This window comes from Thunnus maccoyii, chromosome 10, assembly GCF_910596095.1.
Source record: "Thunnus maccoyii chromosome 10, fThuMac1.1, whole genome shotgun sequence".
In the NCBI taxonomy this organism is placed as follows: domain Eukaryota; kingdom Metazoa; phylum Chordata; class Actinopteri; order Scombriformes; family Scombridae; genus Thunnus; species Thunnus maccoyii.
The window spans coordinates 5,894,551-5,921,638 of NC_056542.1; the positions used below are offsets into that span (position 1 = coordinate 5,894,551).

At 39.6% G+C, this 27,088-nt stretch overlaps 1 protein-coding gene across 1 annotated transcript; it reads right to left on the minus strand.

Moving 5' to 3' along the window:
• On the minus strand, positions 1-26,486 carry dpy19l1l (dpy-19-like 1, like (H. sapiens)). Its single transcript, XM_042424072.1, has 22 exons — positions 26,119-26,486; positions 25,467-25,491; positions 25,282-25,369; positions 23,265-23,402; positions 22,089-22,209; positions 20,183-20,276; positions 19,275-19,332; positions 17,706-17,797; positions 16,495-16,594; positions 13,910-13,987; positions 11,146-11,232; positions 10,923-10,982; positions 10,017-10,097; positions 9,503-9,604; positions 8,862-8,933; positions 7,711-7,790; positions 6,732-6,756; positions 4,885-5,004; positions 4,513-4,687; positions 2,538-2,637; positions 2,157-2,282; positions 1-1,870 (listed from the first exon to the last, which is right to left on the minus strand). The coding sequence occupies exons 1-22, from the start codon at positions 26,339-26,341 to the stop codon at positions 1,699-1,701; spliced, it is 2,217 nt and encodes a 738-aa protein (XP_042280006.1). The 5' UTR covers positions 26,342-26,486; the 3' UTR covers positions 1-1,698.
• Between the last annotated feature and the right edge of the window lie 602 nt (positions 26,487-27,088).

The following is a 27,088-nucleotide window of genomic DNA, read 5'->3' on the forward strand; positions in this document are numbered from 1 at the left end:
CTACAGTACCCCAAATACAAAACTTTAATATCAGACTTCCTTTGGCAAAAAACAATAATTAAAGAAACACAAGGAACCTCTTAAAGGCCGTACATTGGTATTTTACAAAACAAATGTTTGGGTATTTACAAAAAAAAGTTGTTACATGGCACAGCTGGGGGAAAAACTTTCAACATAAAGTTGAAATGGTTTTAAATTCAAAAACGGCAAATGGTTCGCCATAAAGAAATTCTTACTTTCAAAGTATAACTGAAGTAAGAACAAAAGTGAACTTTTGTTAAAAATCTCATTCTGGATCGACTGAATTTCATCTAGAGGCCAATACTGAATGATATGTATGAAAAAGGTTTTTAAAAGCTTCCAAACACATGAACAGGAATTTCCCCTGTGATTCCAAAGACTCTTAAAACGTTCTTCGCTTCTAAAGAAAATGTCTCAACACCTTGAGGTTTGCATAAAAATACTCACACAAATAAATTATAAAAATAGTATACTACTGAAAAATCTTTTTAGAGGACAACACTGTGCATAACAACAGAAGAAGTCAGCTTTTGTCAAGTTTGCAAAGGGTATTGCTTCACAGTATGTGGACATCATGGATTGGTCCTGTCAGACAAAATGTACTTCTTAAAGGGGACATATCATGCTTATTGTGATTTTCTATCTATGTTATTTTGATACTGTTATGATGTTGGATGTTTATGTGGTCAAAGTTCCAATACATGAGATGAACATATGTAAAAATGCTTTATCTGAGTCAAAAGCCAGGACAAAGTTTGCAAAGTTACTAAGTTCCCTACTTCCCCACCGAAATGACGTCAGATTGTTCGCACATGCCCACAAACGGCCATCTGTTCCATTACCTTTGTTGCTAAAGTTGTTCAATGGGTTGTTCATGTTGTCCGCTCACATATTTCTGATCAGATTTGGGCTTGAACATGTATGCATTTGTTTGAGAAGTTTTTATTTGAGTTAAAAAAAAAAAAACGAGAAAAAGAAGTGAAATCCTACTACTACTATTGGTTTACATAGCCACCGGAGCTGGTGAAAGTCTGAAGAAGGGCAGCTTCAGAGAGCTGGCCAGTCAGAACATAGTGGTTTCAGACAGAGGCTGAACTGAGAGGCTGCATGAAGAGTCAGTACAAGATAAATGAGTTTTTGAACTGTAAATCATGCAAAGATATTCCAGTAGAGCCCCAGAATAAAAATACAGACCTGGAAATGTGTAATGATATGTCCCCTTTAAGCTTGAATCACAGAAAATCAATTCTAAACAGCAATAAAAACAATACTGATGTATGAACAGCATCTCTGAGGACACAATGTTACTTAAAATAGGGATTCTTTGTAACAGAACCAATGCAGCAAGCTACATGAAGAGCTACAACAACTTTTAGCCTTCACTTGGGCACCAACTGGAGCGTAATGGGAACAGGGGGAAAGATGCAGCAATAGGGTTGATTGGCAAAATGTAGTGAATCAGGGGTTTCTTTAAGTCATAAATACCGAAAACCGTTACAAGTTGTTTTGGCGAGTCCGACCAATATTAGTCCACTGCCCAGTCAATCAGAGCACCGCAAAAAAGGGGAACTATGTGTGTTTGAGTTTTGGGAAGTAAAAAGCAGCAACGGCAGTGACAGACCGAAAAAAAATGTGAAAAAGAGCAAGTTTGGCGCTGAACCAGTCCATCCCACGCTGTTATCTGAGATCTTTGGTGACTTTGGGGACTTTGAGAACTTTGTAAATGTCATTGGAAAAGACTGTGGTGAAGTGAGGCCGTGAGTTCCTGGACATGTGGGTGCAGAGAGGAATTTTACCGACATTTTGGGGATCCTCAATATCCCAGATCTCTGGCATACTGCACCCGGGTCTGGGCGAAGAGAGAGGGAAGAAGAACAATGAATGAGAGAGAAAGAGGGAGAAAGGAAAACAATCAGAAATAGGGACAATTTGTGCAGCATTTTAACAAAATTACAAGATGTGCATGATGAAGGACTGAAATGTACCTACTGAATAAATATACCTAAGTGCTGACAGTGTGTGGGAGGAGATTTTTTAGTTTTGAACCACTTCTCTCTGGCTAAAAGCAACAGTTAAAAGCCTAAAATCTAGAAAAACCAAATGATCACAGGTAACAATGTGCACTATTGAGGTACCTGGTTCTCCTGGTGCACCACGAATCCTCCAGGACGAAGAAGTCCACTCCGAGCTTCATCAGGTTCCTCTTTACGGTTTCTCCAGACATGCGGCTGTACATGGAGTAGACCAGCTTGGTTCTCTCCCTGCAAGGAAACAATACAATGACAGACACAGTGGAGGACAACTTGAGTCTCATTGTAAGTCCAGAAGGGTTGAGTCAAGAGTAACTGTGACTTGTAGATTCCTGAAGACATCTGGTGAACCGAACGATTCAGCGTCTGTTTGTTATTCTGAATTTACATGATGGAGAATCCAAATGTTTTCAACGGCCAAGGGCTCAACTGCAAAACTCAGATCAGTCACGTAGTCATGAGTGATGTGGTGCTTGTCATACTGACCTCAGACCAGCGTCTTCATAGTGTGGGTGGTTGACGATGGGTCGACCTGTGGACAGCTTCACACTGGCCATGGTGGGCATGGCTCCCGCAAACACAGAATCTGTATCACACACACAAAACATACTGTTAAGGAAGTAACTGCATTAATCATATAACTGTGTGATCAACTATGTATGTGTAATCATATAAACTGTGTGTTTAAAGTATGCGTGGAGGCTGAGTTCAGCTGTGTGTGAAGGCTTTAACAGTGGGTGGCTGTGTGCATATCTGAAAACCTTGAAAGGACAAAGGGCATGTACCCAATAGAAAAGAAACTTAGTGAGCAACAGTTTGATCTTTTGGAAAGGTCATGGACAGACATCCATCTGTGGAAAGCTAAGACAAAGAGCGAGTATGAACAACCACTGTGGCATCATTAAAACTAATACATAAACTAATAATGGAGATTATTCTAAGTGTCAGGGACATATGACAGAACTTGTTGACCCCCCCCCCCCCCCCCCCCCCCTTTTTTTTTTTTGGCTGATCCGAACAATGATCCGATCCGTGACTCAAATCTGTGATACGATCCGAACCGTGAGTTTTGTGATCCGTTGCACCTCTAATAGAATGTATCTATTATTACAACTTCATACCATGGCGATGGCTTGCAGGTGTCCTTTCAAGTTGTTTATTAGGACAACATAACAACAGTTGTTCTACTGATAAATTAAAATGCAGGTAACCATGGCAACACTCCTTGTGAAACCTAATCATGAGTCTTTTTCCTGTCTTTTTCCTGTGATGAGTGGTCATAGTATAAGAAAATACTATGATATAATTCATATCAGAGCCTTTCTGGGGTACTCAGACGTATTAATTATCAGATTATCTGATAAAATAAAGCAACAAGGACAAAGTGCCCATTTATCTGTATCACGGGAAGGAGTTCATACAGTAAGTAATCATGTATCATCACATGTACCAATCAAGTCTTCGTACAAGGTGAATGGAGGGCTATAAAAAAAGAAGCCAAATGTTTGAGAGTATTTTAGCAATGAAGGTATTGTTTATGTGTCTGATTGTGCAGGATGACATCATCTGAAGTATGTAAGGGGAAGGTTTGTCAATTTTATCAACCATAATGAACATCTCTCAGCTATGGGGCTTTTTTCCTCTTTATTCAAGAGCGTGGTCTTTCAGTTTGAGAGCATGATTTATTGATTTCACATTCAGATTTTGTAATTCTTTCCTTCAAACCCTGTCCTCGTACTTAAATAACCCCTGCTTGCGCTTAGATTTGCTTTGCTTCTACTCAAACTGTATGCTTGCACTCGGATATATTGTTGCTTGCACAGATTATCTGCTCCAGCTTCAGCCCTTCTCCTCGCACTCAGGCTGCTTCTGGCCCTGCCTCCTTGCAGGCACGTTCACTTTACTTCTTAGAGCGTTTACTTCTTTAAGCGTCCCATACAAGCGTCCTGGACATATAACAGCAGATGTATAGCTCACCGACAAAGTATTTATGTGTGTATATATATATTAATTAACTGTCCTTTTATTCCTTTGACCTTCAAATTACAAAATTATTGAACTTTTCACACAATAACTTTTGCTTTGTAGATTAGTAAGCAAGTAACTTATACACACACACATCACGGAAGGGAATAATACTTGTGTTCAGCCTGAAGAAGCTGCACAAGTAAATTTCTGAGCAGATTCTGCTGTAGTGTGCATGATCGCAGAGCTATAATGACATTTAAAGTGGAAACAGAAGCTCTCTTGGCTTTGTATTATAACCGTTCATCATGAAGTTATTATGTAATCATGGAACATCTGCTGCAGTCTAACAGTTTGATATGAGGTTTACAAAAAGCAGAGTAAACTTACTGTATTCCTCAAATCAAGACTTTCTAGATTATCACAACAATGAGCAAAATACTTAGGATTCATGGACGCCTACTGTGTACAGTTGGGAGGGTGAAACATCACTCACCTGGCCGGGTGTTGTCCTGGATCCAGTCCAGCAGCTCCTCCTGCGGCAGATTGCTGAACTCGCCGATAATCGCCCACTGGGCCTGCAGGTTGGCCACTCCCTGTACAGCCATGATAGCCAAGACAGCAAACACTACAACCTGGTGCTTAAACTTCTCCCCGATCCAGCCGAACAACTGACAAAACAACCAGGGAGGACGGAGAGAGAGAGAGAGAGAGCAGTATTGAAGGACAGCTTCCGTGCTCAACAAACCTTCAGCCAAATAGATGATTTCACTAGAAATTCTTAAAATGCTGTAAACATAATTTAAGTTTACAGATGTAGTATTTAAGTGTTTAAATCATTTCACTTCACTCGTGGTGAGAGACAGACCTGTTTGGAGCAGATCAGCGAGGCCATGATGCACATGTGCGGCGTGAGGAAGAGCTTCAGACGCATGATGAGGACGGCCAGGACAGCGAACGCCACCAGCTGCAGGCTGTGATACACCAGCTGCAGAGCGACAAGTTTACAGTCTGATCAAAACTGACACGAAGGCACAGAGGAAATGAAACAAGCTCGAGGAGTTGGAGGGATCAGGTGAGCTTAACACAACCACAATAATCTACCAGTATAAACTCTGACCAGTCCACTCTACTGAATTCATTTTTCTGGGGTAATTAAATTCTTTGGATTCTTTGGTTGCCTCAAATTTGTTTTTTTAAACAGTTGAAACCCAGAAATGGTTCTTTGATATTTCTGTACTTTATTTTCTTGTCATTTATCAGCTGACATATAGCTGATATATCTGCAATCTGTAGTCAGGCTCTTCTGTATGTTATTTTATACTGCAGCATTATTAATCATTGATTACAAATGCATTAAGTATGAGAGTTGATTTTACTTCCCCAATAGACACTTTTTTTTACTGTCAAATAGTGCTGAAATAATAGGTCGATTAGTCAATTAATAGAAAAGTAATAAACAATACTGATGATCATTTCAGTCATTTATAGAGAATTAAAAAGCCAAATAGTAACTAGTTTCAGCTTCTAAAATGTGATGATTTGCTTATTTTATTTTTCTATTTTTATATACTAACAAATTAAAAATCTTTTGGTTCTGGACTGTTGTTTGGACAAAACAAGTAGAGCTGCAATAATTAGTTGATTCATATTTTTGTCAATCAACAGAAAATTAATCATCAACTATTTTGTTTTTTTGGGTTGTTTTTTTTAGCAAAAATGCTAAACATGTGCTGGTTCCAGTTTTAATATCTATTGATTTGATGCTTTTTTCCGTTTTACATAATTATAACTGAATATCTTTAGGTTTTGGACTGTTGTTCGGACAAAATGAGACATTTGAAGTTGTCTCTTTGGGCTGTGGGAAATTAGACACTTTTTACTTTTATGTGACATTTTATAAACTAAACACTTAATCAAGAAAATAATTAGCAGATTAATCAATAATGAAAACAATTATTAGTTGCAGTCCTCAAAACAAACGATTTGAAGACAACACCTTGGACTCTGGGAATTTGTGACGAGCACCATTTGTCCACTTATGATATTTTGTATACAAAACAAATAATCTAAAAATGAATTGATAGATTCATTTAAAATAAAATAATCCTAAATTGCAGCCCTACTGTCAGGAAAGCAATTATCTCTGTAGAGGAAACTCCCCTCCAAGTTAAACTCTCATCTGAGCTCTGAAGAAAAGCTACATTTCCTGGATAAAATATATAATGAAATAATGTTTTGATCTAAAGTACTTTTTTTTTTAGCATGGCTTCCCTACGCACACTGGGAACACCCTTGGGTTTAGTCACTGAGCCATACAGGAACATTAAAGCAATGATATGGGAAACTGCCAGACAACGTGGCTGGTGGATGAACATCTGAACATTTTCCTGCCCTGGGAGAGACATTAGAGAAGATGATATGAAGCAGCTGGAAGAGAGCTGAAAAAAAAAAGAGGTACAGAGAGAGATTTCATAGCAGAAGGGAAGTTGCATTGCAGTTCTCAGTAATGAGAGGAGGGATGAAAATCACTTAGGGGCACAGCGACTGAGCAGACATTACAGCACTGGAGGAGTCTAATCAAATAAAACAGGTTTAGAAAACTGGAGCAATGCTGTAAAAATCCCTGAAAGTTCACACTGAGGTGTTAACAAGATAATGTGTCTGTATATACTACACTATGGAAAAAAGAAATGAAAGCATATTTTTTCTCACCTCTCCCTTTGCGACTATTTCAGGCCTGCAACAGAGAAGAGTAGAAATATACTGTTTAAACTCAGCTTGTCCAATAGGGGACAAAAAAACATGCAAAAATTTTGAAATATTAAAAAATATATATATCATTCATGAAGACGTTGCTTATTTAAACCTGCAATGACTAATTTTTGGCCACTTGGGGGCAGCAGAAACAAGTAGTGAACACAACACTGCCATATCACCTTTTAGGTTGATATGTTGAACTTGTTAGCAAACAGTTGCTTATTTCCACATCCAGCAGCTATGGAGCAAAATTATCATTCATTTGGAGTCGTGTTTCTGTCCACCTGGTGAATGTCAGTCCAATATTCACTCTCTTTCAGCTCTGTTTTCCTTCCTACCAACTCCTGAGGGAAATATCTGGTTATTTAGCTACTAAATGCTCCACTGTGTCTGTTTGCTGTTTGCTGCTGAGCAGGTAGTGCACAGTTGGTTTTTTAAAGATTTTTCTCTGAAAACATCTGCCTGCTGTATCAAAAAACGACACTATAAGAGTGCTGAGAGTGAACCGAAATAGTAGAGTTGCAGCCAGACAGCTAAACAATGAGCCGAAACTTGTTATAAAACTCCATAAAGCCGAGGGGAGCTGCAGATTCTCTGTAGGTTAATCACTACGAGCCACACACAATGCATTACACACTGACATTTGATACTGTTGTCATTATGTAAAACAGCAATTATAGCTGGTTTACAGCTAAAATAACATAATTACCAAATAATTCAGATTTTCCTATTTAATACATGTAATTGATAAAGTGACTCATACTCAGAAGAAAGGAGGAAGCTGTGAAATGCAACAAAATAAGAGAATCCATTTTCCTTCTTTTTTCTGAGTATTTTAACTGATCCGTTTGGGAAGCGTTTTCCCACCGTTTCCCATTGAAAAAGCGAACAAGACAATATAGTGAAATTGGCGAGGAGGCCTACGGATGCTCACCCTGCAGCTTCATCAACATCGTCAGTCTTGACAGACGCCTTCCCGCCGTCCCTCAGGAATCTGATTATATCCTGCACGGTCTGGAAAAAGTCAAATGTTTAGAAAAATATGAAAAGAATATTCATCTACGTGTCATGTTTCCAACAAACAGTGCACTGAATGTGATGAACCTCCTACCAGCTCGCTCATGTACTGCACGCCATGCTTTGTCAAATCGGCTCATGTATTCTTAGCTTAGCGTGGGCACGTTGTAATAAGATTAGAGTACATAAAGAGCAGTTCCTCAAATTATTACATTTTTTTTTTCTCTCTAGTGTTTCTCCCTTTAAAATGTTTCATGTAACAGGAATCAGGAATAAGTGTCTCTTGTCTTTACTTCTAAAAGCTTAAACATACGCATGTAAATGTCAACTACATGCAGGGCAAATAAAAAAAACAAACAGCAATTTTCGGACTGATAAAGTAAAATCAGACTTTTAAAAGACTGCCGGCTCTTTCTTTCTGCTGCAGTGAAGCAGAGTCTCAAGGCTCTAAAGTGATATGAATTTCATGTTTGACTGCTCACTGTGTTGCTCTGAAAGGTTTCATACTGCAGGCCTCACACTATCTGGCAGTCAAATCTGTACAATTTCTGTTCCTACAGACTACACCGAAGACTGTTCATTTCCCACAGGTTTTGAGAAAGTGAAGGAGACGTTTCTTATTAATATTTATTTTGTGTTGTCTTTTCCCTGCCTCTCCTCAGGTGCCTTCTGTTTACTACGAGCTGTTGTTATTTGTAGGGCTGCACCCTAAACGACGACGATTCGATCCATCAGTCAAGAAGCCTTTAAGTCTAATTGCCTTTTTTTTTTTCAACTGCGTCATTGTACACAGAGAAGGCAGGGTGACACGATGCAGAGCAGCTTAATGCAGCATCTAACCACGTCTACCGTCCAGTGATTGACCCAGGCACACTTTTTATTTCTCTGACTGTGTGGAAATTGATGAACAACGGCACTGAAATGCGAGTCTCACAGGTAAAAACATGAGACTCATGTAGACTGTTAAAGGATCTTAGTGTAGAGCAGCACCAGCGCATGAAATCAAAATATCCAAGTTATGAATTTAATCAATTTCTGAGGTCTGGTCCTCAACAGAGAACAACTTACCCTCCAAGCAATGAGAGCAACCACCAGCATGTTGATGGGCAGCAGCAATGTTTTGATGTAACGTACAGGAGTCTGAGGGGGAGAGAGACAACAGTTATCTCATAATGTTATAAAAACACATGAACTGGAGCGCCCTGGTAACTGAAGGGTTACTACACATGCCACATAACCACAATGTTCCTGTTTCAATTCCAGCCAGGGGCCACTGTCTGCCACTTCACTACCTACTATTCAATAAAAAGGCAAAAAGCTGCAGTCTAGCATGAACCTTTTCCAAAATGAGCTGCCTGGCTCTGTTGTCAGATTTCTATTTCCCCTCAAGGTTTCCTCCACACTGAGCCCCCGCTGTGAGGCAAAACCAGCCACTTCAATACAAAACAGCAGGAACTTATGCATTTCTGATATCGTCACAGCAGACCGCAGTGACATTTTGAAAGCGAATGTCTGCCGATACCTTCACACAAAACCACCAGAGACTTGCTTTTTATCAGTGAAAGGCTGCAGCTCACTGAGCCACACTCTTCAGTTATCACTACTTTGTGGCAGCTCTGACCAGAGGAAGTCGAATGTCAGCTCTGATGGAGGTTGTGCTTTGGGGGGGGAGGGGGCGGAGGGAGCTCAAGTGTTCAGCTGAGACGTACCTCTAACTCCATGAAGTCAAACTCTGCAGCACATGTGTACATCAGAGTGTGGAAGTCCTTGTAGCTAGTGAACTTAGACTTGATCAGCCCACTGATGTGAGCCTGGAAAAAGAGACAAAGAACCAAAACATTATGGACATTGTTGGACATATTTCCTGTACATTTTGTATTTCAAAATGTTATTTAATCCCTGACTCATATCACTTTAAGTTTTGTTTTTTCCAAACTACTACTAAATATTTCTACATGTAGACACAAAAACCAATTTTCCACATTCCTTTCAAGTCTTTGTAATCATATTAAAAATATTTTTGTCATCATATCAGGAATGTAATTGACTGTAAACACGTTTCAAAATGAATATTTGCAGTTTTATTTAGAAAGTTAAAGAGTAATTCAATACAGACTGGGACCAGGATCAATTAATAGTGTTAAAAAGTGACTGAACATATTATTTACTAACACACCAAAATGGATTTAGTGTAAAATAATTCTTTTAGTTACAGTAGCTTACATCATCAGAGGCACCGAGGATTGTGGACAGCATGAATTTGAAGAGAACGGTGGAGCCGACCCAAGCCAGACCCTGCATGACCTGAGGAGGAAGAAGAGGTTCACACTGGTAGTTTGATATGTACACACACAAACCTCACTCAGACAATCTGCAATCTATAAGCCAAAAAAAAAAAATCAGCTAGTTCCATTATTTCACCTCTTTAAAGCCTCAGCTGGTTTCATGCTAAACTGACTGATAGAGGAGTTGAAACTCACGGCTGTATGGTCAATAGCCTGTTTGTTTTCTGAGATGATAGTTTCTGGATTTAAACATTTAATAAGAAATGACGGATTTTAAGCCACGTTTGTTTTTTGTTGTGCCAGAATTAAGTGTATCTCTCTAAACAGGTGGAACGGAAATTATTGTTCAAGAAAATACTAAAGTCTGTTCAAAGTTTTGGTAAAACAGTTTCTCAAAACACTGCAGGAACCTTTATTGAATTGTGTGTAAACCAGTGAAAACTTGTGTAAGACCTAAAATGTAAGACTGGGTTATATATGTATTCTTATACCCTTTTTCTTGGAAAAATATATAATTTAATTGTGAGAATTAAACTTGTGGAAAGGATTTATGTTTATCAAGGATGACTAGTTATTTGTATGGAAAATTGTGAGTTTGCTATGAATTCCTGAGGAGTTGTGATTGATTTATAATTCTGTATTTGGCTTTAATGTCCTGTTGAAAGGCTGACAGTTTTCTTCTGTATGTGCCTGACTGTTGATTCTGTAAGATGACCTGGTTTGGTTGTTATGTTTATGTGTATGTATGACTGTATGTGTGGTGGGTGGATATGTGTGGTGGGTCTGCTGGTGCTAATGGGGATCCTAATAAAGAAAGACAGAAACAGAAACAAATAATTCATACCCAGGTGACGATGCCAGGTTTGAAGAATTGAGCAAATCGATCCCTCAATGCAATGATTCCCTAAAAAAAACAAAGAAAAACAAATCAGCAAGCCAGAATTCAGAAAAACAAACCAAGATAATCCAGACCCACCCAAAACGTTGTTATTTTAGACCAGCTGGACACATTGATCATATTTAACTTAACTTAATGAACCGGGACACTCTAAAAAGGTCCCACTCACCCAGATGGAGACGAGCGAGGAGGCGTAGAAGGACGTGAGGAGCATGGAGTTGCCAAACATCAGGATAAAGCAGACGGCGAGTGTGATCTGCAGAGAGGTGAGACGGGAAAGGAAGAAGGAGAGGAGGCTTTATTCACCGCCCTCCTGTTGTATTCACACAGCTGCGGACTGCGCAACCGGTGATGTCAGTAGCTTGATGTGTACGATCTGTCTGTGTAATTAGAAATAATACTGAACATGTGAGCTTGGCACCGAGCTCGGAGGCACAGCCAGCTTCTGTGGTCTCATAAAAACACTCAGTTACATTTTCACTGCTAAAAAAACTAGAATCTCTTCCCTCTCTATAACACGAGGGTAGTCTGAGATAAATAAGTGTCAGAAAGAATTCCTCTGTGTGACAGTGTTGTTGAATACACTCCAGAGATTAAATTCAGTGCATTAGACTCTGAATACACAGCGACCATCACAACATAATCCTATTAAATGAGCTCTTGATGCTTAATCCCTCAATGAAGAGTGAAATAATGCACCACTCTGCAAACATACTGTATGGAGAGAGCGGGGTGACCGAAAATGCACATTTAGGTAGTGCTGAAACAACACTGAGAGTTAATAATTATCAGAACAATTTACTGTTTCTAGAGCAGCAACAGAAAAATCACTATATAAACTCACTGGAAACAAATCTAAATTGTCAGTAAAATAAATAATATTTCTGACTGTAATACCGAGTGAAGTTCAGAAAGAATGAAGGACATTCATCCTGTTCTTTGTCTTCACTCTGCTGCTGATGTGATTCACTGCTGCAGATACGGCTGGCAGAGGGAGGAGGGGCTGGTTTGTCTCATTTCTGTAGCTACGTTTACAAGAATTTGCCAAATTTTAAAGATTCATGGCAAACTAAGATAAACAGTTACTTAAAGACAGCTTTTGTTTTTAGCTTGTTCGTAACAATTCGCTATTAGCTTAACAAGCTCGTTGTGGGAGACTGTGGGCAAAGCAGGTGGAAATATCACTTTTCTACATACTCATGCTTGTTGAACAGGTGGTTTGATAAAATACTTTTTATTCACAAAGGTTTTATTGCACTTACAGTATTGAGTGCAGTTGTGAGCAATCTTTGAGTTATTTTCACTTCACTGTGTCTACCAGCTTCTCTGCTCTGCTGTTCGCTTCGTGTGTGTGTGTGTGTGTGTGTGTGTGTGTGTGTGTGTGTGTGTGTGTGTGTGTGTGGGAGCTGAGCCCCACCCTCTGTGAAACACAGAGAGCAGAGGAGAGGACAGAGAAGCAGTGCGACCATAAATGACAGTAAAAGTTTTTATCATTTGGTTTAGGTGCTGTGATCTTTCTTATATATATATATATATATAATAGAAAACTAAGGAAACCAGCAAATAGCCACATTAAAGAAGCTACAACCAGTAAATTCTTGTCATTTTTGCTGAGAAAAATCACTTATTTGATTAATAGAGTTGTTCCAAATAAATTTTCTGTCAATCGATCAATTGACTTTCAGCTCTACAACTGACTAATAATTCATATTTCAAGCTAAAACACCAGGCATCCTCTGATTCCAGTTTCTAAAATGTTGCCTTTCTCTGTTTTATAGAACTGTAAATTTTTAATGGTCACTTTGGGAAAATAGCAATCCTCATTCATTTCTGACATTTTTAGACCAAACAATTAATTGATTAATTAATCAATCATAAAAATAACTGACAGATGAATTGATGATGAAAGTATTTGGTAGCTGCAGCCCTACATGTTTGTACACTCTGTAACAAGTGACACTTCTCAGGCTCACTAACACTGCTGTAGGTCATAGAGGACACACGCCTCGCTGTGCGCCTCTGTTCATTTCCTAAACATACACACAAACACACACACACACACACACACAAAGCCAAATTCATCATTGCCAAGCTTTCTAAATTATGCAGAGCCATATGCCTCCCTCTGACACAAATCTCCACCATCTTACCACAGAGGGCCGTCTTATCTGTGGAGCACACAGGCCCTCGCTAACAGCGCCTGCTGAGAGGATTAGGAAGGGAAGAATGTGGAGGAGAGGGATGAATGGCCACAATAACACACACACACACACACACACAAACATCTTTACGTCCTCACATCGGCGCAGATATACTTTTGTCCTTGGCGGAGTGAACCAAGTTGCCGATATATCCTCTCTATTTCATGCTACAGCGGACTTTTGCAAACACGCGCACAGATGCATGACCGGTATCATCGTTAATACTTAAGAAAGTCCTTCCTGTCTCCGCTGGTGTTGTCCTCACAGCTCTTGTGAAATTGTCCCCCGGCCGAGCGAGATAAGAACCGAGGCGAAGCACATTACAACTGAGAGGACAGCAGCTGGAGAGCAGCGCTCACTCATGGTGAGCACAACAGATGATCCACTCAGTCATGGAAAGGCAATGTAATGTACATTCATGATACATCAAAACTACAATGTCTTCTATTTTCTTTCAGTTATTTGCTTTTCTTTCTTTATGCAGTGTTTGGTTTTTTTTGGCTCATCTGCACAGCTGGATTTTCTTTTTCCATTTTTAATCATTTTGTTGTCTGTAAATGGCTTTCGTGTCATTTTTATTACTGTTCAATCAAATCAAGCTACAGCAGCGCAAATGACCTGCATGATGCACCGGTGACAAATCAGTGTCAAGTTAGGAGACAGAAACACTCTGTTGGATTGATTGATTGACTGATTGATTGATGGAGGATGTGGAAAGGTCGTGTACTGTACCATATGAGTGACCAGGATAGACTGCATCTTTGCGGCGCCGAGGTAACCCAGGATATACGACGCAAATAGAGAAGCCACCTGAAAAAGACAATAAAAAAAGAGACGACATCAACAGTAAATCACTTATAAACAACTGTGCGGTTGTAAAGTTCTAGTATCTGGAGTCAGGAACAGAAGGTATGAAACAGGTGATACAACTGAGGATGAAAATGTTGAGAGAGAGAATAGAAAATACTGTTATTATTAATTAATCAATCAATTTTGAGATTTTAATATGGATAAAACAGATCCAAATAAACAAATAAAATACTGACTGATTGTGATTAAACACAGTAAAAGTCTATAATTATTCCAGTGGCACACTCCAGGCTCCATAGCTATGTACATGTATGTAACAATAGAGGGATATAAGGTATGATAATATTATAGAGATTAATACCAATATGTAACTAATTGTGGGATTATAAAAGATATAAAGACCTGGAGCATACATCGTGTATTTGCCAGACATATCACTCCTTCCAGACTGAGGAGTTTCCCCCAGAGACCATCACCCTGTACCAAAAACACCTCATACCAAATCTCTGAATGACTTCAGACCCAGAGTTCTCACACATATACTTAGCAAATGTATGGAGCCTCTCATGTGTAAAGAGCTCTCATCTCAAACAGCTGAGTTTATGGACGCCATGCAATTTGTCTACCGGAGCTACTTGAGGTGTTGAAGATGCTACACTCACTCTCCTGGATAATGGTCGTCTAGACAGCTTTCACTTCTGTCTGTATTCTTTTTATGGACTTTTCCTCTGCTTTTAATACAATCCAGCCCCACCTCCTCTTAAAGTGTGACCTGAATGTCAGCAGCAGTCTGGTCCTTTGGGTCAGAGAATCCCTGAGAGAACAGCCCCAGCGTGTCTGCATCAACACCACCCTCTCTGACTGCAGGGGTCCCTCAGGGATGTGTTCTAACTCCCCTGCTGTTCTCAATATGCACAAATCAAGTGCAGTGTAACAGCAGTGACCTCTCCCTTATCAAGCATGCGGATGATATGGCCCCGGTCGCCTGCCAGCAGAATGTGAACAGCGCCTCCTACTGCCAGTACATCGACAGCCTTGCCTTCTGGTTTGATGACAGCTTCTTAGACCTTAATGTTACCAAGACCGAGGAGCTATGTCTAGGAGGCAACAAGCCGATCAGTATGGAGGGACAGGAAGTGGAGCTTCAAATATCTGGGAACAGTAAAAAGACAATAAACTCACCTTTCAAGATAATGTCAACCACATCTACAAGAAAGCAAGACAGCGCCTCGTTCTTCTCAGGAAACTGAGGAGCTTCAACACCAGCCAGCCAACTCTGTCCATGGTCTACAAATCACTAACTGAGTTTTCCCCCATTGTCTCATGGCATGGAAACCTCTCAGTAAAACAAAAAAAAAAACTGACACTGGTTGTCAACCAGGCCAGTAAGATCACTGGAGACAAACGACTCCAACTCCAGGATTTATTCTCTCAATCCACAATCAAAAAAGGCAATCCAGATCTACAACGACCTCACCCATTCTCTACGCTCAGCATCTCAGTTGCTGCTATCGAACTGCAGACTGAAAGTCCCAATGGCCGGGAAGAACGGTTTACAAGAAATCCTTTATTCCATCAGCTGTGACCTTCCTCAATAAGAGCCTGTTTAAATAGGCCCCTTGGAACTACCCCACTCCCCCTCAAAAACACTTTTTTTTTTTTTACCCTTTCCCTTAAGCCACCTCCTTTTTAAGGCTGCTCTTTGGGACTTTCTGCAACCAACTCCATCACCTATGTTAATGTACATGCATTTATTTGCTGTGTATTATGCATTGTTGTGATGGTTATGTCGGCCTTTCATGCCAGTGGGAGAAAAATCCACTCATCACTTTTATTACTGCCACTTAGTCACTTTAAGATTCCATCACATCTTAATAATTATTGTGTACCGTTGTGTATGGTGTCTCATACGCCAGTGCTAAAGACAAATTTCCATTTTATGTAAATCTATCTGACAATAAAGTAATGTGAATCAGAGCGAGGGTGGATATATTTGGCTGCAGGTTGGGTCACGAACACAGCGGATGAGACAAATAGGTTCAATTAGCAAATTACAAAGATGAAACAAAGAAATAACTGCTGTAAAATAACTTGTCTCGTGTTAAAACCCCTTACTGTGCGGCTGGCAGCGTGGGCTAAACTGTTGCTAAGCAAATATGCTCGCAGCAGTGACCTACTTGTTCTGGAGTCGCAGTTCAAACTCCGACTCTTCTGTCTGCCAGCCTACACTCCTCAACTTATTCCACTCTTAGGATTTTATATGCGTATTTTTTCTAAGGTATATTGAGAGACCTTTAATTCAATTAAATAAAATCGTGTATTCTTGGTATTTCTGCTGTATCCACTCGCTTTCTTTCAGTCTTTCCTGCCTGTTATTTTTTTTTCTGCACTCCTTGCACCTTCTTTGTCCTCTTCTATCAAAGTCTCTATTTTCTCTCTAATCTCTCTGCCCCTTCTCCTTTCTTCCCACACTCTCTCTCTCAATGTTTCTCTGGCTCTCTGTTTACCTGAGTGAGCAGCACGAACTGGGCGAACTGCCAAGGCAGCATAAAGCACAAATTGGAGATGCCCAGAGCAACCATGGCTGTCCTGCTTGGGTTCCGTGTCCTGGGGAGAGAAGCGAGACAGAGATGGAGGAAAAAAAAAAAAAAAAACAGGTTGCTGAGGAAGTGTTGGTTTAGGGGAGATAAGAGAAAATGCATTAAGACGCTGAGAAAACACAGACAAACGGCACACGAGCACAACACATTCAATTTCAATTTGTACTACAAAGACCGGTTACGTGCGAGCCAGACTCGGTTCATTCTCTATCTAAAGCCGGCGGTAGAAGAAGTCACAGTTTACTGGCTGCACTCACAAAAAAACACAAGGTGGTTTCAACCGGTTGATGTGCAGCGAGAAGATTACAAGTGTCTGTGACAAGCTCTTAGCTCACCAAAGAGCCTGTTTCAGCGCGCTATTGAGCAGACGACAGAAACAAGCTTTGCTTCACCCCAGTAATTACAACACAAAGGGCAAATTGCCTGTAGCCTGTCTTACTTTACAGTCACAAGGTAACAGTTTATGATCATGTCTTGCTTGTTTATTTCACATATTTATGGTCCAACACAAAAAACAAATGCTTCTCCATGTTTTCGACTGAGCATCCAGCTGTGAAAATTTTTTATAATTATTCCAATAGAAATTCCACACAGCAAGATAAAACTGAATTTTGGAATGAATACCAAATGTTTCAGTGTATCCATTAAAAAAAATTATAAAGCTGCAGGTTTTATAAGATGATTGTATTGAGAAATGTTTAGAAATATGTGATGGCACTACATGTGGTACAGTATGTGTGCCTACACTACTGATAATCAATGATAACAAGGTTATGTTCAGGTGATGAGATTTTCATTTCAAATTTAAAGAAGGGAAATTGGCTTTTGGGTTATTTTGATTGTTTTATGCTTTTAGTATTTTTTTATGTTATTGAAACTTTTAGCAAGGTAATCTGGACCATTATGATTTTAACCTGAGCTGATAGAGAGTTTAAACGAATGACTCAATATTTATTTTCGTGTCATATTATTAAAAATGATCCAGCCCACATGCGATTACACAATTGCAACATCTCCCATAAGGAAGTAATCATTTTTGTTTTTACTGAATAACCTCTTTCAGTAATCATAATACAGAGTGAATTATGATTAATTATAGAGACGGATGGTGGTTTTACCGCAGGATGTAGGTGAGAAGCAGCATCTGCAGGACAAGGAAGGGGTAGGCAAAGCTCTCCCTCAGGGGCGGAGTCCACATCACACGAGTGCTCTGATAAGATGCATAAATGAACACACACACACATTAAAAAACTGATCACTTTATCGTTTTGTAACAGACTGCTGCTGGCTGGCATTTCATATTAGCTTAAGTTGTCAATCAACATGTGGCTTGCCATAGAAGAAGTTGCGTTATATTATATTTATTCAGCTGAGGCTTTTGTCCAAGTACATTCAAACCCCACAGGAACAACAGTTAGTTCAGCGCTACAGTACAAATGCTTGGCCAGTAACTCTGTTGTCCTAACTTCGGTGGGAAGTTCATTCCAACACTGTGAGGTCAGAACAGAGAGTCTTGGCTGAGATGAGCAACCACAGTGTGCAGCCACAGATAGAGAGTGAGAATGATTCCCTTCCCTGAACGGTCTTGACCTGAATGGGACTTGCAACAGAGAGCTAGGGCATAATTAACAGGGGCCATAGCAAACAGTAGCAACTGGAAGTTTAAGCCAGCGACCGCTGATTGTGAACTGTTGCTTGCGAATGTGCTCGGCTGTGCGTAATTCATTTTGTGAGTCGGTGTAACAACAAAAAATAAAAACTTTGGGCTGCTGTCTGATTTACATGATCACTCTCTGCCAGTGTCTGTACTATTCCCTGCACGCTTAACAAAGATGTTTTTGTGTTTTGTTTTTGTCACTTTCAATCTAAAAGCTTTAATTTGGACCTCCAGGATTCAGGGTTGTGCAGCACTTTTGTATAATTTGGTGACATCAGGTTTACCACTAATGTAATATCTTAATATACTGGTCATTTTTTTTTTCTAGAACGAACAGGAAGACAAAGCATGGCAAGTTAACACAGAAGTCAAATGTCAAATAACTGCCTTTATTATTTCATAATGCATTTATCTTGTTTAATATTATGCTGCACGTTCTTTACTGTTAGTTAAAGGGGAACCAGGCTTCATCGCTCGATAACATGTCACACCACTATTAATACATAATAATAACACTTCACACTGCAATCTCTCATGTTTATTATCTCAGAACATTTCACATTACACTTATACTGCTTCCTCCAAAAATGTTAAAACCACAGACGCTTCATAAATGTCATAAAACAGCACTGGGCTTGGAGGTAGAAGAAAAACTGGTAAGAGGAGTGTAGGATGTATGAGAGGACTGAGAAACACCTCTAACTGTTTGTAAGTCCATGATTGAACTGTCAAAGTATTGATCTGGAAAAATAGAGGCATGCTATTTGTTCTGAGGGGAACTGGAGAGAGAGAGGAGGTGGGTGGAGGGGACTCAGTTTTGAGTGCCAGCCAAAACCAACTCTAAGCTCCTTTGAGGCTGAAATGAGTCCTTATTAACCACCCTCTGCTTTTCTGTCTGACTGCTTTTTCATTTTTGCCTTTTTACACATTTCAGAAGCTTACACCTAGACTTACTCGCACCGAAATACAACGTGCCGACTTTAAATCTCCCGACTCTGATATTAAAGGTGGACAAGGGCAGCGCACTCACCTCGCCGTGATTGAAGAAAAAACACACCGTGGTAACGACGCCGCCCAGCCGACTGCCGCTAGAGAGAAAAAGAATGGAAAGAAACAAGATAAGAGAGGCAGAAAGTAAAAGACAGAAGACAGAAAGGTCATCCTCCATCTGATCCCTCACATCCAATATTCTTGGCAGACACAGGAAACAAACCATAAAACTTCACTCCTCACTGATGCTCATATTATCACTATCATCATCATCTGTTTTTTCCTCTATCACGGTTTGACAGCTTATAACAAGCCGGCGAGGTCCAGGTTGGGCAGCACACTCCCTTGTTTTTGATTAGTCCTACTGCCGGCCACCTTTAAAATGCTTTAAAATGACGTCATGTGGTAAATGGGAGTCAGAGGATACGATATCTGCTGGCAAAATAATTCCGCAAACTGTGGTAGACTGAAAAAAGTCAAAGTAGCTTAGTCCCTCGTTCATCTCGGCTCAACACAAGCCAAGGACACCACAAGGAACGTTAAAGTCCTGAAAGTGATCGGTTTTCAGAGAGCTGGCTGCTGCTGCTGCTGCTGCTGGTCCGACTGATTGACGTCACTCAATGTATTTCCTGTTAATGCTTGTTAACATGAGTAAAGTTTTTTCCTCTGACAGACTGTTCTGGTTTAGTTCTTGTTGGAGTGATATACATATATTTTTATTTTTTCCAAAGAGGACTGAGTATTTTGTGTTTTTTTATGGACTGAATAACAAACTCTTGTTACTAAACAACTCACCCCATAAAATAAAAAAAATAAAATAACAGTTACACACAAAAGGCGTCACAAGCTGACCGATGAGGAATGAGATGGACCATAAAGACTCATCTCCTCCACTCTGATGTTCAGTGGAGATGTAGAGGACAGAGTAGAGTGTTGGGCAGCAGTTACCTGAGATAAGCACCGTACATGAAGAAGAGGCTCATCATCGCGCCGTTCAGTAGGAATACACAGGTCACGTAGAAATACGCCGGGTCGCCCATCCCTGATGTGCACAACACACACACACACACACACACACACACACACACACACACACACACACACACACACACACATCCAGACAGACACACAGAGAAGATGTTGAGCCTTTTTCAGAGTTAAAGGGTTAAATCGGTGCTAATCGACCGATTAGTCGAAGAACAAAAGAATCACAGCTGTTCGGTTAATCAATTTGAGTAATTTTTTAAGAAAAAAAAGTTATCTTGTTCCAGCTTCTCAAAATTGAATATTTTCTGGTGTCTTTAGTCGTCTGTGATAGTAATCTTAATATTTTTGGGTTATGGGCTCTGTTTCCTCATTTCTCATCTCCTGTGTTGTATCAAAGAACAGCAAAATTTCCCCCAAAATACTTTAAAATGTGAAGATTTTGTCTGTTGTATATCACTGTAAATTGAACGTCTTTGTGTTTTCAACAGTTTTACAAAACAAGTAATATAAAGTACAGCTGCATCAATTAGTTGATTAATCGACTGACTGAAAAATAATTGGCAACTATTTTGATAATCGATTAATCAAAAGCAAAAAAGACAAATATTTGATGGTTCCAGTTTCCCCAAATGTGACGATTTGCTGTTTTTCTTTGTCATATATGACAGTACATTGAACATCTTAACATTTTAACAAGTTAGACAAAACGAGCTTATGAATGTGAAATTGTGAATGCCATTTTTACACTATTTTGAAATATTTCAAAGACTTGACAATTAATCTTAAAAAAGTAAATCAGCAGATTAATCAATAATGAAAATAATCATTAGTTACAGCCCTACACTAAAGCTGAACTGAAATCACTATGAGAATATGTGGCATATTTGACATGTTCAGTACATTTGACCTGTTAGTTTGTGTTTCTTTAATTAACATGTGCATGTGAGGTACTACACACAACAATAACGTGTCTAAAACAGAAACACAAGTTTGTTCTCAGAGATCTAAAGGACAGATGCAAGTTCAATGTTTTCGTGACCATAAATACTTTGTTCCACCCTACTGTTTAGTCAACTGACTGCAACCGTAGTTATATCACCATCAAATCATTTCCTCTCAGCAGTGCTTCTTCCTGATCTATTCTGGATCTCACAAAAAGAATGTACCGGCTGACAGTTACAGGAAATGTTCCCACTTTCTCTGTTAGCTCTTATGCAAGGCGGCTTGCATCGGGTTTATGTAAACACTGTGAAAACAGCCTGTACATCAACCCTGAGGCACATTACTCCTCTAATGAGACTGACAGAAATATAGAGATTGCAGTTTCACAAAGTAAACTGTTTTTGCTTGTTTACTGTCAGCAGATTTAACCTTCCAGGAAATGTTCCTGCAAACAAAAGTGTGTAATAGGTTAAAAGTGTTTTTCTATAATAATCATTTTGTTTTGTAAATGTCTGATATGATTCTGTGAGCCTGCATGTAAAGATCATAACTGACTATTAGAGGAAGAAAAAAATGATTCTTTAGTAAAGTGTTGGGGATTTTTGTAGAAAAAAAAAAGAACCTCTTTTTTACAGGTTTGATTCAAAGTCAAAAAGAGATTCCTATGTTCAATTCTTTCTGCGATATTTATACATCTTCTCTTCACTGCCAACTCTCCATGAGGCCGTTTCGACTACATCTGTCTGAGTGAGAAAAATGATCAAAGTCTGTGAAGAAGTTAGTCATCCAGTCAACTCAGTGCGAGACTGTGTGAGGATTTTAACTGTTATGTGTAGCTCTGTGTGTGTGTGTGTGTGTGTGTACGTGTGGACAAATAAGCGTATTTTGCAGATCTAGAAAGTGGCTCCATGGCAACAGTCTGTACCTTCACAACTGTCCACAGGCGTGAGTCCCTCTCCTCTGTTGATGGACCAGCACATCTTTGTAGGAATCCCAAAGTAGCCCATTACACCTGTGTATATGCGGTACCAGCTGGCCAGGACCACCTGAGGAGCAGAGACGCACAGCAGGAGGGATGACAACCGGTGAAAAGCCTTATTTCAACAATATGTTTGAAAGGGGTCTTTGTTTTGTTATCTGTGAGGAGCACAGATACACAGGATTCCTGTTGTAGACCTCCTCTAAAATGAGCAATTACTTTTCCAGAACTGTTTTTTCCTTCCTGAGCAGATAAGGTTGGTCTGTCTTAAATTGTTTTTTTGTGGTTTTTGCTAAAATTGACCTACTTGTACTGAATATAGGAAGTAAAAACATGTCATTAATGTGTAAAACCAGCTTTAAATTACATTCTGGTGTTGCCTTGTAAAGTGGCCCAATTCCCTGATATTTTCTGCCAGCGATACACCTTTTAAAATTTTAAAATATTCCACAAATTCACTAACCAGTGGAAATACCAACACTCTGTTACCAGGCGCACTGCAAAACATATACCAGAATTACTTTTTTCCACTTTATTCCTTCAGCTTTATTCCTGCACAGCTAAAAAAAAAAAAAAATGTCTTTCTGATTAAATTTCAACACACACCAGATCTCTCCATGCGATAACAGTTTTGTTCAGACCTTCTCACTAAAAACTCTCGTAGCATGTGCAGAAATAAACTTCTAGAGGTCTGGTGTGTAGTGAGATTTATATTTATATTATTGTTCTTGTGTTAAATATGTCACTAAGCTTGGAGGCAACATGTCGAATACTCTTTCTCAATAATGACAGCATCTCATTATCGTTTCTTGCCTTTACTCTATTTCTAGAGACACGTTAGCACCCTGCTGGTCCACACCTTTTCTGTGTTCCTCTTGCCATTTAGTGCCAGTATTTCTGCACATATTGAGCATATTAAATTTTCTCACTTTCCCTTTTTTCAATGTGACAGCTCACTTCCTTTTTTCAATGTAGCGAGATTTGAAATTTTAATGTAGAATCTTTTTTTAAGCTTTGGAGGACAAAGTCAGTACGGTCTGATAACAGCAAATAAAATGTGTTATGATTGATTTGTGTAATGCGACCACGCTGTAGCTAACATGAATTACAAACCAAGATTACCTCTGGATAGAGATTGAATCTCTTCAGCGTGTTAATAACCAGGGGGTATTCTGTCAGACGATCGTTCATAACCATGTGGAGGCCATCCAGGAAAGACGGAGCCTCAATAATAGTCTTGTAGTAGGAATAGTACAGACCCTGGAACCAAAAGAAGATACATAAAACACATTCAACTCATATAGAAGAGTGATACAGAGATAAAGAGACGTAGAAACAGGCAGACACTAAATATAACTTTACAAAAAAACTCAGAGGAAGCAAGAAGGAGTTGTACAGGCTCAGCAGATGGTAGCAGCTCACAGCCCATTTGGTAGCGCACAAAGAGAAAAATATTGTTTTTGCATATGATTAAATCATCACCTTCAGTGTCATCTCACAAAAGGGCATAAAGCCTTCGCCGCATAGTACCATCAGCAGCTTTCATACAGCACTAATGATGTTTCACAAACATATACTACATAAAGTGACACATATTTGCTGATTTTACCCTTGTGGAGTTGGATTTATAATGACAGAAAGTGACAAAAAGAGGAATACAAGAAGATTTGAGATATTATTATGGGGAAGACGTATGATTATCTTTAAACGTGCAGATGATGTGGTGTCACAGAAGTTAGGGCCCGGGCCATGTCACACTTCCACCCTGTAAATATTCACTCTGTATCCTCTTCACTTCAACTGAGGCCTGCACAGATTAAAGTCTACATTTCAGCAGACTTGCAAGTCATAGTTTACCCAAAGTTGAACAAATTTGGCTTGCAAATTTGCACAGCTGGCTGATAGGCTGGCTTTTTGGAAAAGTTTAAGTCGATATTCCAGCTCTGTGTCATGACCTTGTTTTGTACTAATATTAAACTACCAGAATACAAACTGCAGCAATGTTCTCACAGACTGTTTGCACTTCGTCATCGCTCCGCTCACTTTAGTCTGATGAAGAGCAGTAGTGCTTCATAACGTCACCTTGGTGCAATAAATTCTAAGTGGACATTGGAGTCGTGCAGCGTGAGTTGTTTCTCTGTTTTATTCCGCATTGAAACCATGACATCACATCCTTCTTCAGGGCTGAGTGCAGGGAAAACTTATGTGACTGAACCTATAAGGCTGCAACTAACAAGAATTTCAATATCATTAATCTGCACGTTATTTTCTTAATTAACCAATTTATTGTTTGGTCTATAAAATGTCAGAAAATAATGAAAAATGCCTTTCACAATTTCCTTAAACTCAGTCTTCAAATTGCTTGTTTTGTCTGACTAACAGTTCAAGCCTTCAAGGTATTCAATTCAATTTAAGATTAACACATAAGGCAAAGAAAATCAAAAAACCTTCAAGTCACAAGCTGAAACTAGGGGATTGTTTTGCATTTTTACTATAAAAAAAAGACCTAAATGATTGATCCTTACACTGTGATGTACATGACTCATCTCAACTACATTTTAATATGATTTATTCATTTACTTTCATACTTTGCTTATTGCAGAATTGCCATTTTATACTTCCTTCTTTGTCCTGTAAGTGTGTTATCTAATATGATTGTCAAATTAGCAAAAGAATCACAGTATCAGGGCTGAAACGATTAGTCAATTAATTGATTAGTCGATCAACAGAGAATGGATTTGCAACAACTTTGATAACTGATTTATTGTTTGAGTTGCTTTTCAAGAAAAAAACATTTCCTGGAATACCAGCTTCTCACATTTGAGGATTTGCTACTTTTCTCTGTTTTAGATGATTGCAAATTGAATCTCTTTCTGTTTTGGATTGTTGGTTTAACAAAACATGACATCTGCAGACGTCATCCTTATTATGTGTACTTTTCCGACTTTCATAGAGGAAACAATGAACTCATTAACTGACAAAAACAACTGTCAGAGTAACTGAAGCAGCTTACAACCTTAAGTTTAACCTGTTGTGTACTTGCATGTGTCAAATTATATTGGCATCAGCTTCAAAACAATGTTATTAGTGTATCTTTAATAAACATTTTTTTTTTTAAAAAACACAATGCATTATTTACCATTTCTGTCCGAAAAGCCATTTCCTTCTCCAGGTTAGACAAGTGAGAAAAGTGTCTGTCATTCTCAAAGAGCTGCGTAAGATGATACCTAATCATAGAAGGAGAAACATGTGATCCAGCTGCTGCATCCACAAGAAAACACAGCTGTAATATGTGAGTAATAACACGCTAATAGAGCAACTTACCAGTGGAGATATCCAGTCAGAGAAGCTGTGGACAGAGAGAATTAACTTTCACTGCTGCTAAAAAGAAAAATGCTCATTCATGTCTTAACAAACTGCAATGACTTCCAGACAGAAGGATAGAAATGGCAATGACACAAACACCGAAGCAGTTCAATTACAAGGGAGAGGACTTGATAATGATATAGGGGGGACAACTGAAGAGTGAAACACCATAGACTGGTGTTAACACCATAGACTGTAAAAAAAATAAGGGTTAACACGTGTGGGGTTGATGGGTCGCATGAACTGAAAAGGACACCGGCTACTTTGCTGGGATTTTAATGAAAAGCAACAATGTCTGTGAAGACTCCCAGTCATCCAGGTTATGGTTAACCAAGGAGGGTTGAATCGAGGGCAACTAGACTTCTTGGTTGTAGATACTTGAGCTTGATACTTTTCAAGTATCTACAACCAAGAAGTCCGGTTGGTCTTGATTCAACCCTCTTTGCAATAGCAACAACGAGTAACAGTTAGCTAACGCTGGTGAGCTAGCGGATAGGTGAGCTAGCGTTAGCCAGCTGATGAGCAGCGGAGATAACTTAATTTAGCGCTAATGCTACTAGTGTTAGCACTCGTTAGCTAAGGAGCTAGCAGGCTAACGCTCCTAACTTACCGAGGAGGAGAGTGATTCCCAGCTTCGCGACTGTGGAGGGAGTTAGCCCCAGCTTGTGTCTGATGCCGGAGAGCCCGTTTGAATGAGAGCTGTTGAAAGCTTTGCCATCCCTGCCTGGTCGCCTAACGTTACTTTTGCCAGGGGGCGAGACGAGCGGGCTCCTGTCGCGGTCAGCCGGGGTCGCTGGACTCTTCCCGGTCTGTTTTCTGTTTTTAGCCACCATGATGGTCCCCAGGAGGAGGCGAGGCGAGGCAGCGAGGAGCCGTTGAAAAACCCGAGGGGTGTGTGAGCTCGGCAGCTCCACACGGTCGCTCGTATCTGGTCCTCGGATCTGCCCCTTTAGTACCAGTGTTTTCACTTCAGACACAGACGTGGAAATCTTATGAAACTTCGCCTCCAGCTGGACGTTTGGCGTCACTACAGAGAGCTTCTTATGGTAACCATAGCAACGTCAAAGTAGTGGGTACCACAGAGAGAGAGAGAGACAGAGAGAGAGAGAGAGTGATAGTGAAAGGACAGGTTCACAATTTTTCAAGTGTGTCTTAAAATAACAGTCAGTTGTCAATATGAACACTGACAGAGGTTTTCCTTGCTGTAATCATTCCTCCTGTTCATACTGGCTATTAATAGATCCCCTTCAAATATCCTTTCAATGTCTACACAGTCATTTTGAGCAAAAATGCATTTAAAAGTTGATCTGAAGCTTACATGAGGCTTCAGCAGTCTGAGTTAGTCACATCAAGTGGATATCTGCCACATTTACCGTCTTTTTAGCATCAAATTCCCTCTTTGCGTTTCCTCTGACAGTGTTTTCCTGTTGAGCTGCGGTGGACTTTGGCACTAAAAAGACTGTAACGTTGAAAGATATCTTGATTTGACTAATTTGGACAGACGTAGCTTCATATTAGCTTCAGATGAACTTTTAAATACATTTTTGCACAGAAGGAAGACTGGATTTTGTCCCTTGTCA

Coding starts and splice junctions, on each gene's coding strand:
- dpy19l1l (XM_042424072.1), bottom strand. CDS start 26,341: ATGGTGGCTAAAAACAGAAAACAGACCGGGAAGAGTCCAGCGACCCCG. Junction 11,233..13,909: donor CTATCCTGGTCACTCATATG/GTACAGTACACG, acceptor ACCTCTCTGCAG/ATCACACTCGCCGTCTGCTT. Junction 1,871..2,156: donor TGGTGCACCAGGAGAACCAG/GTACCTCAATAG, acceptor CTCTTCGCCCAG/ACCCGGGTGCAGTATGCCAG.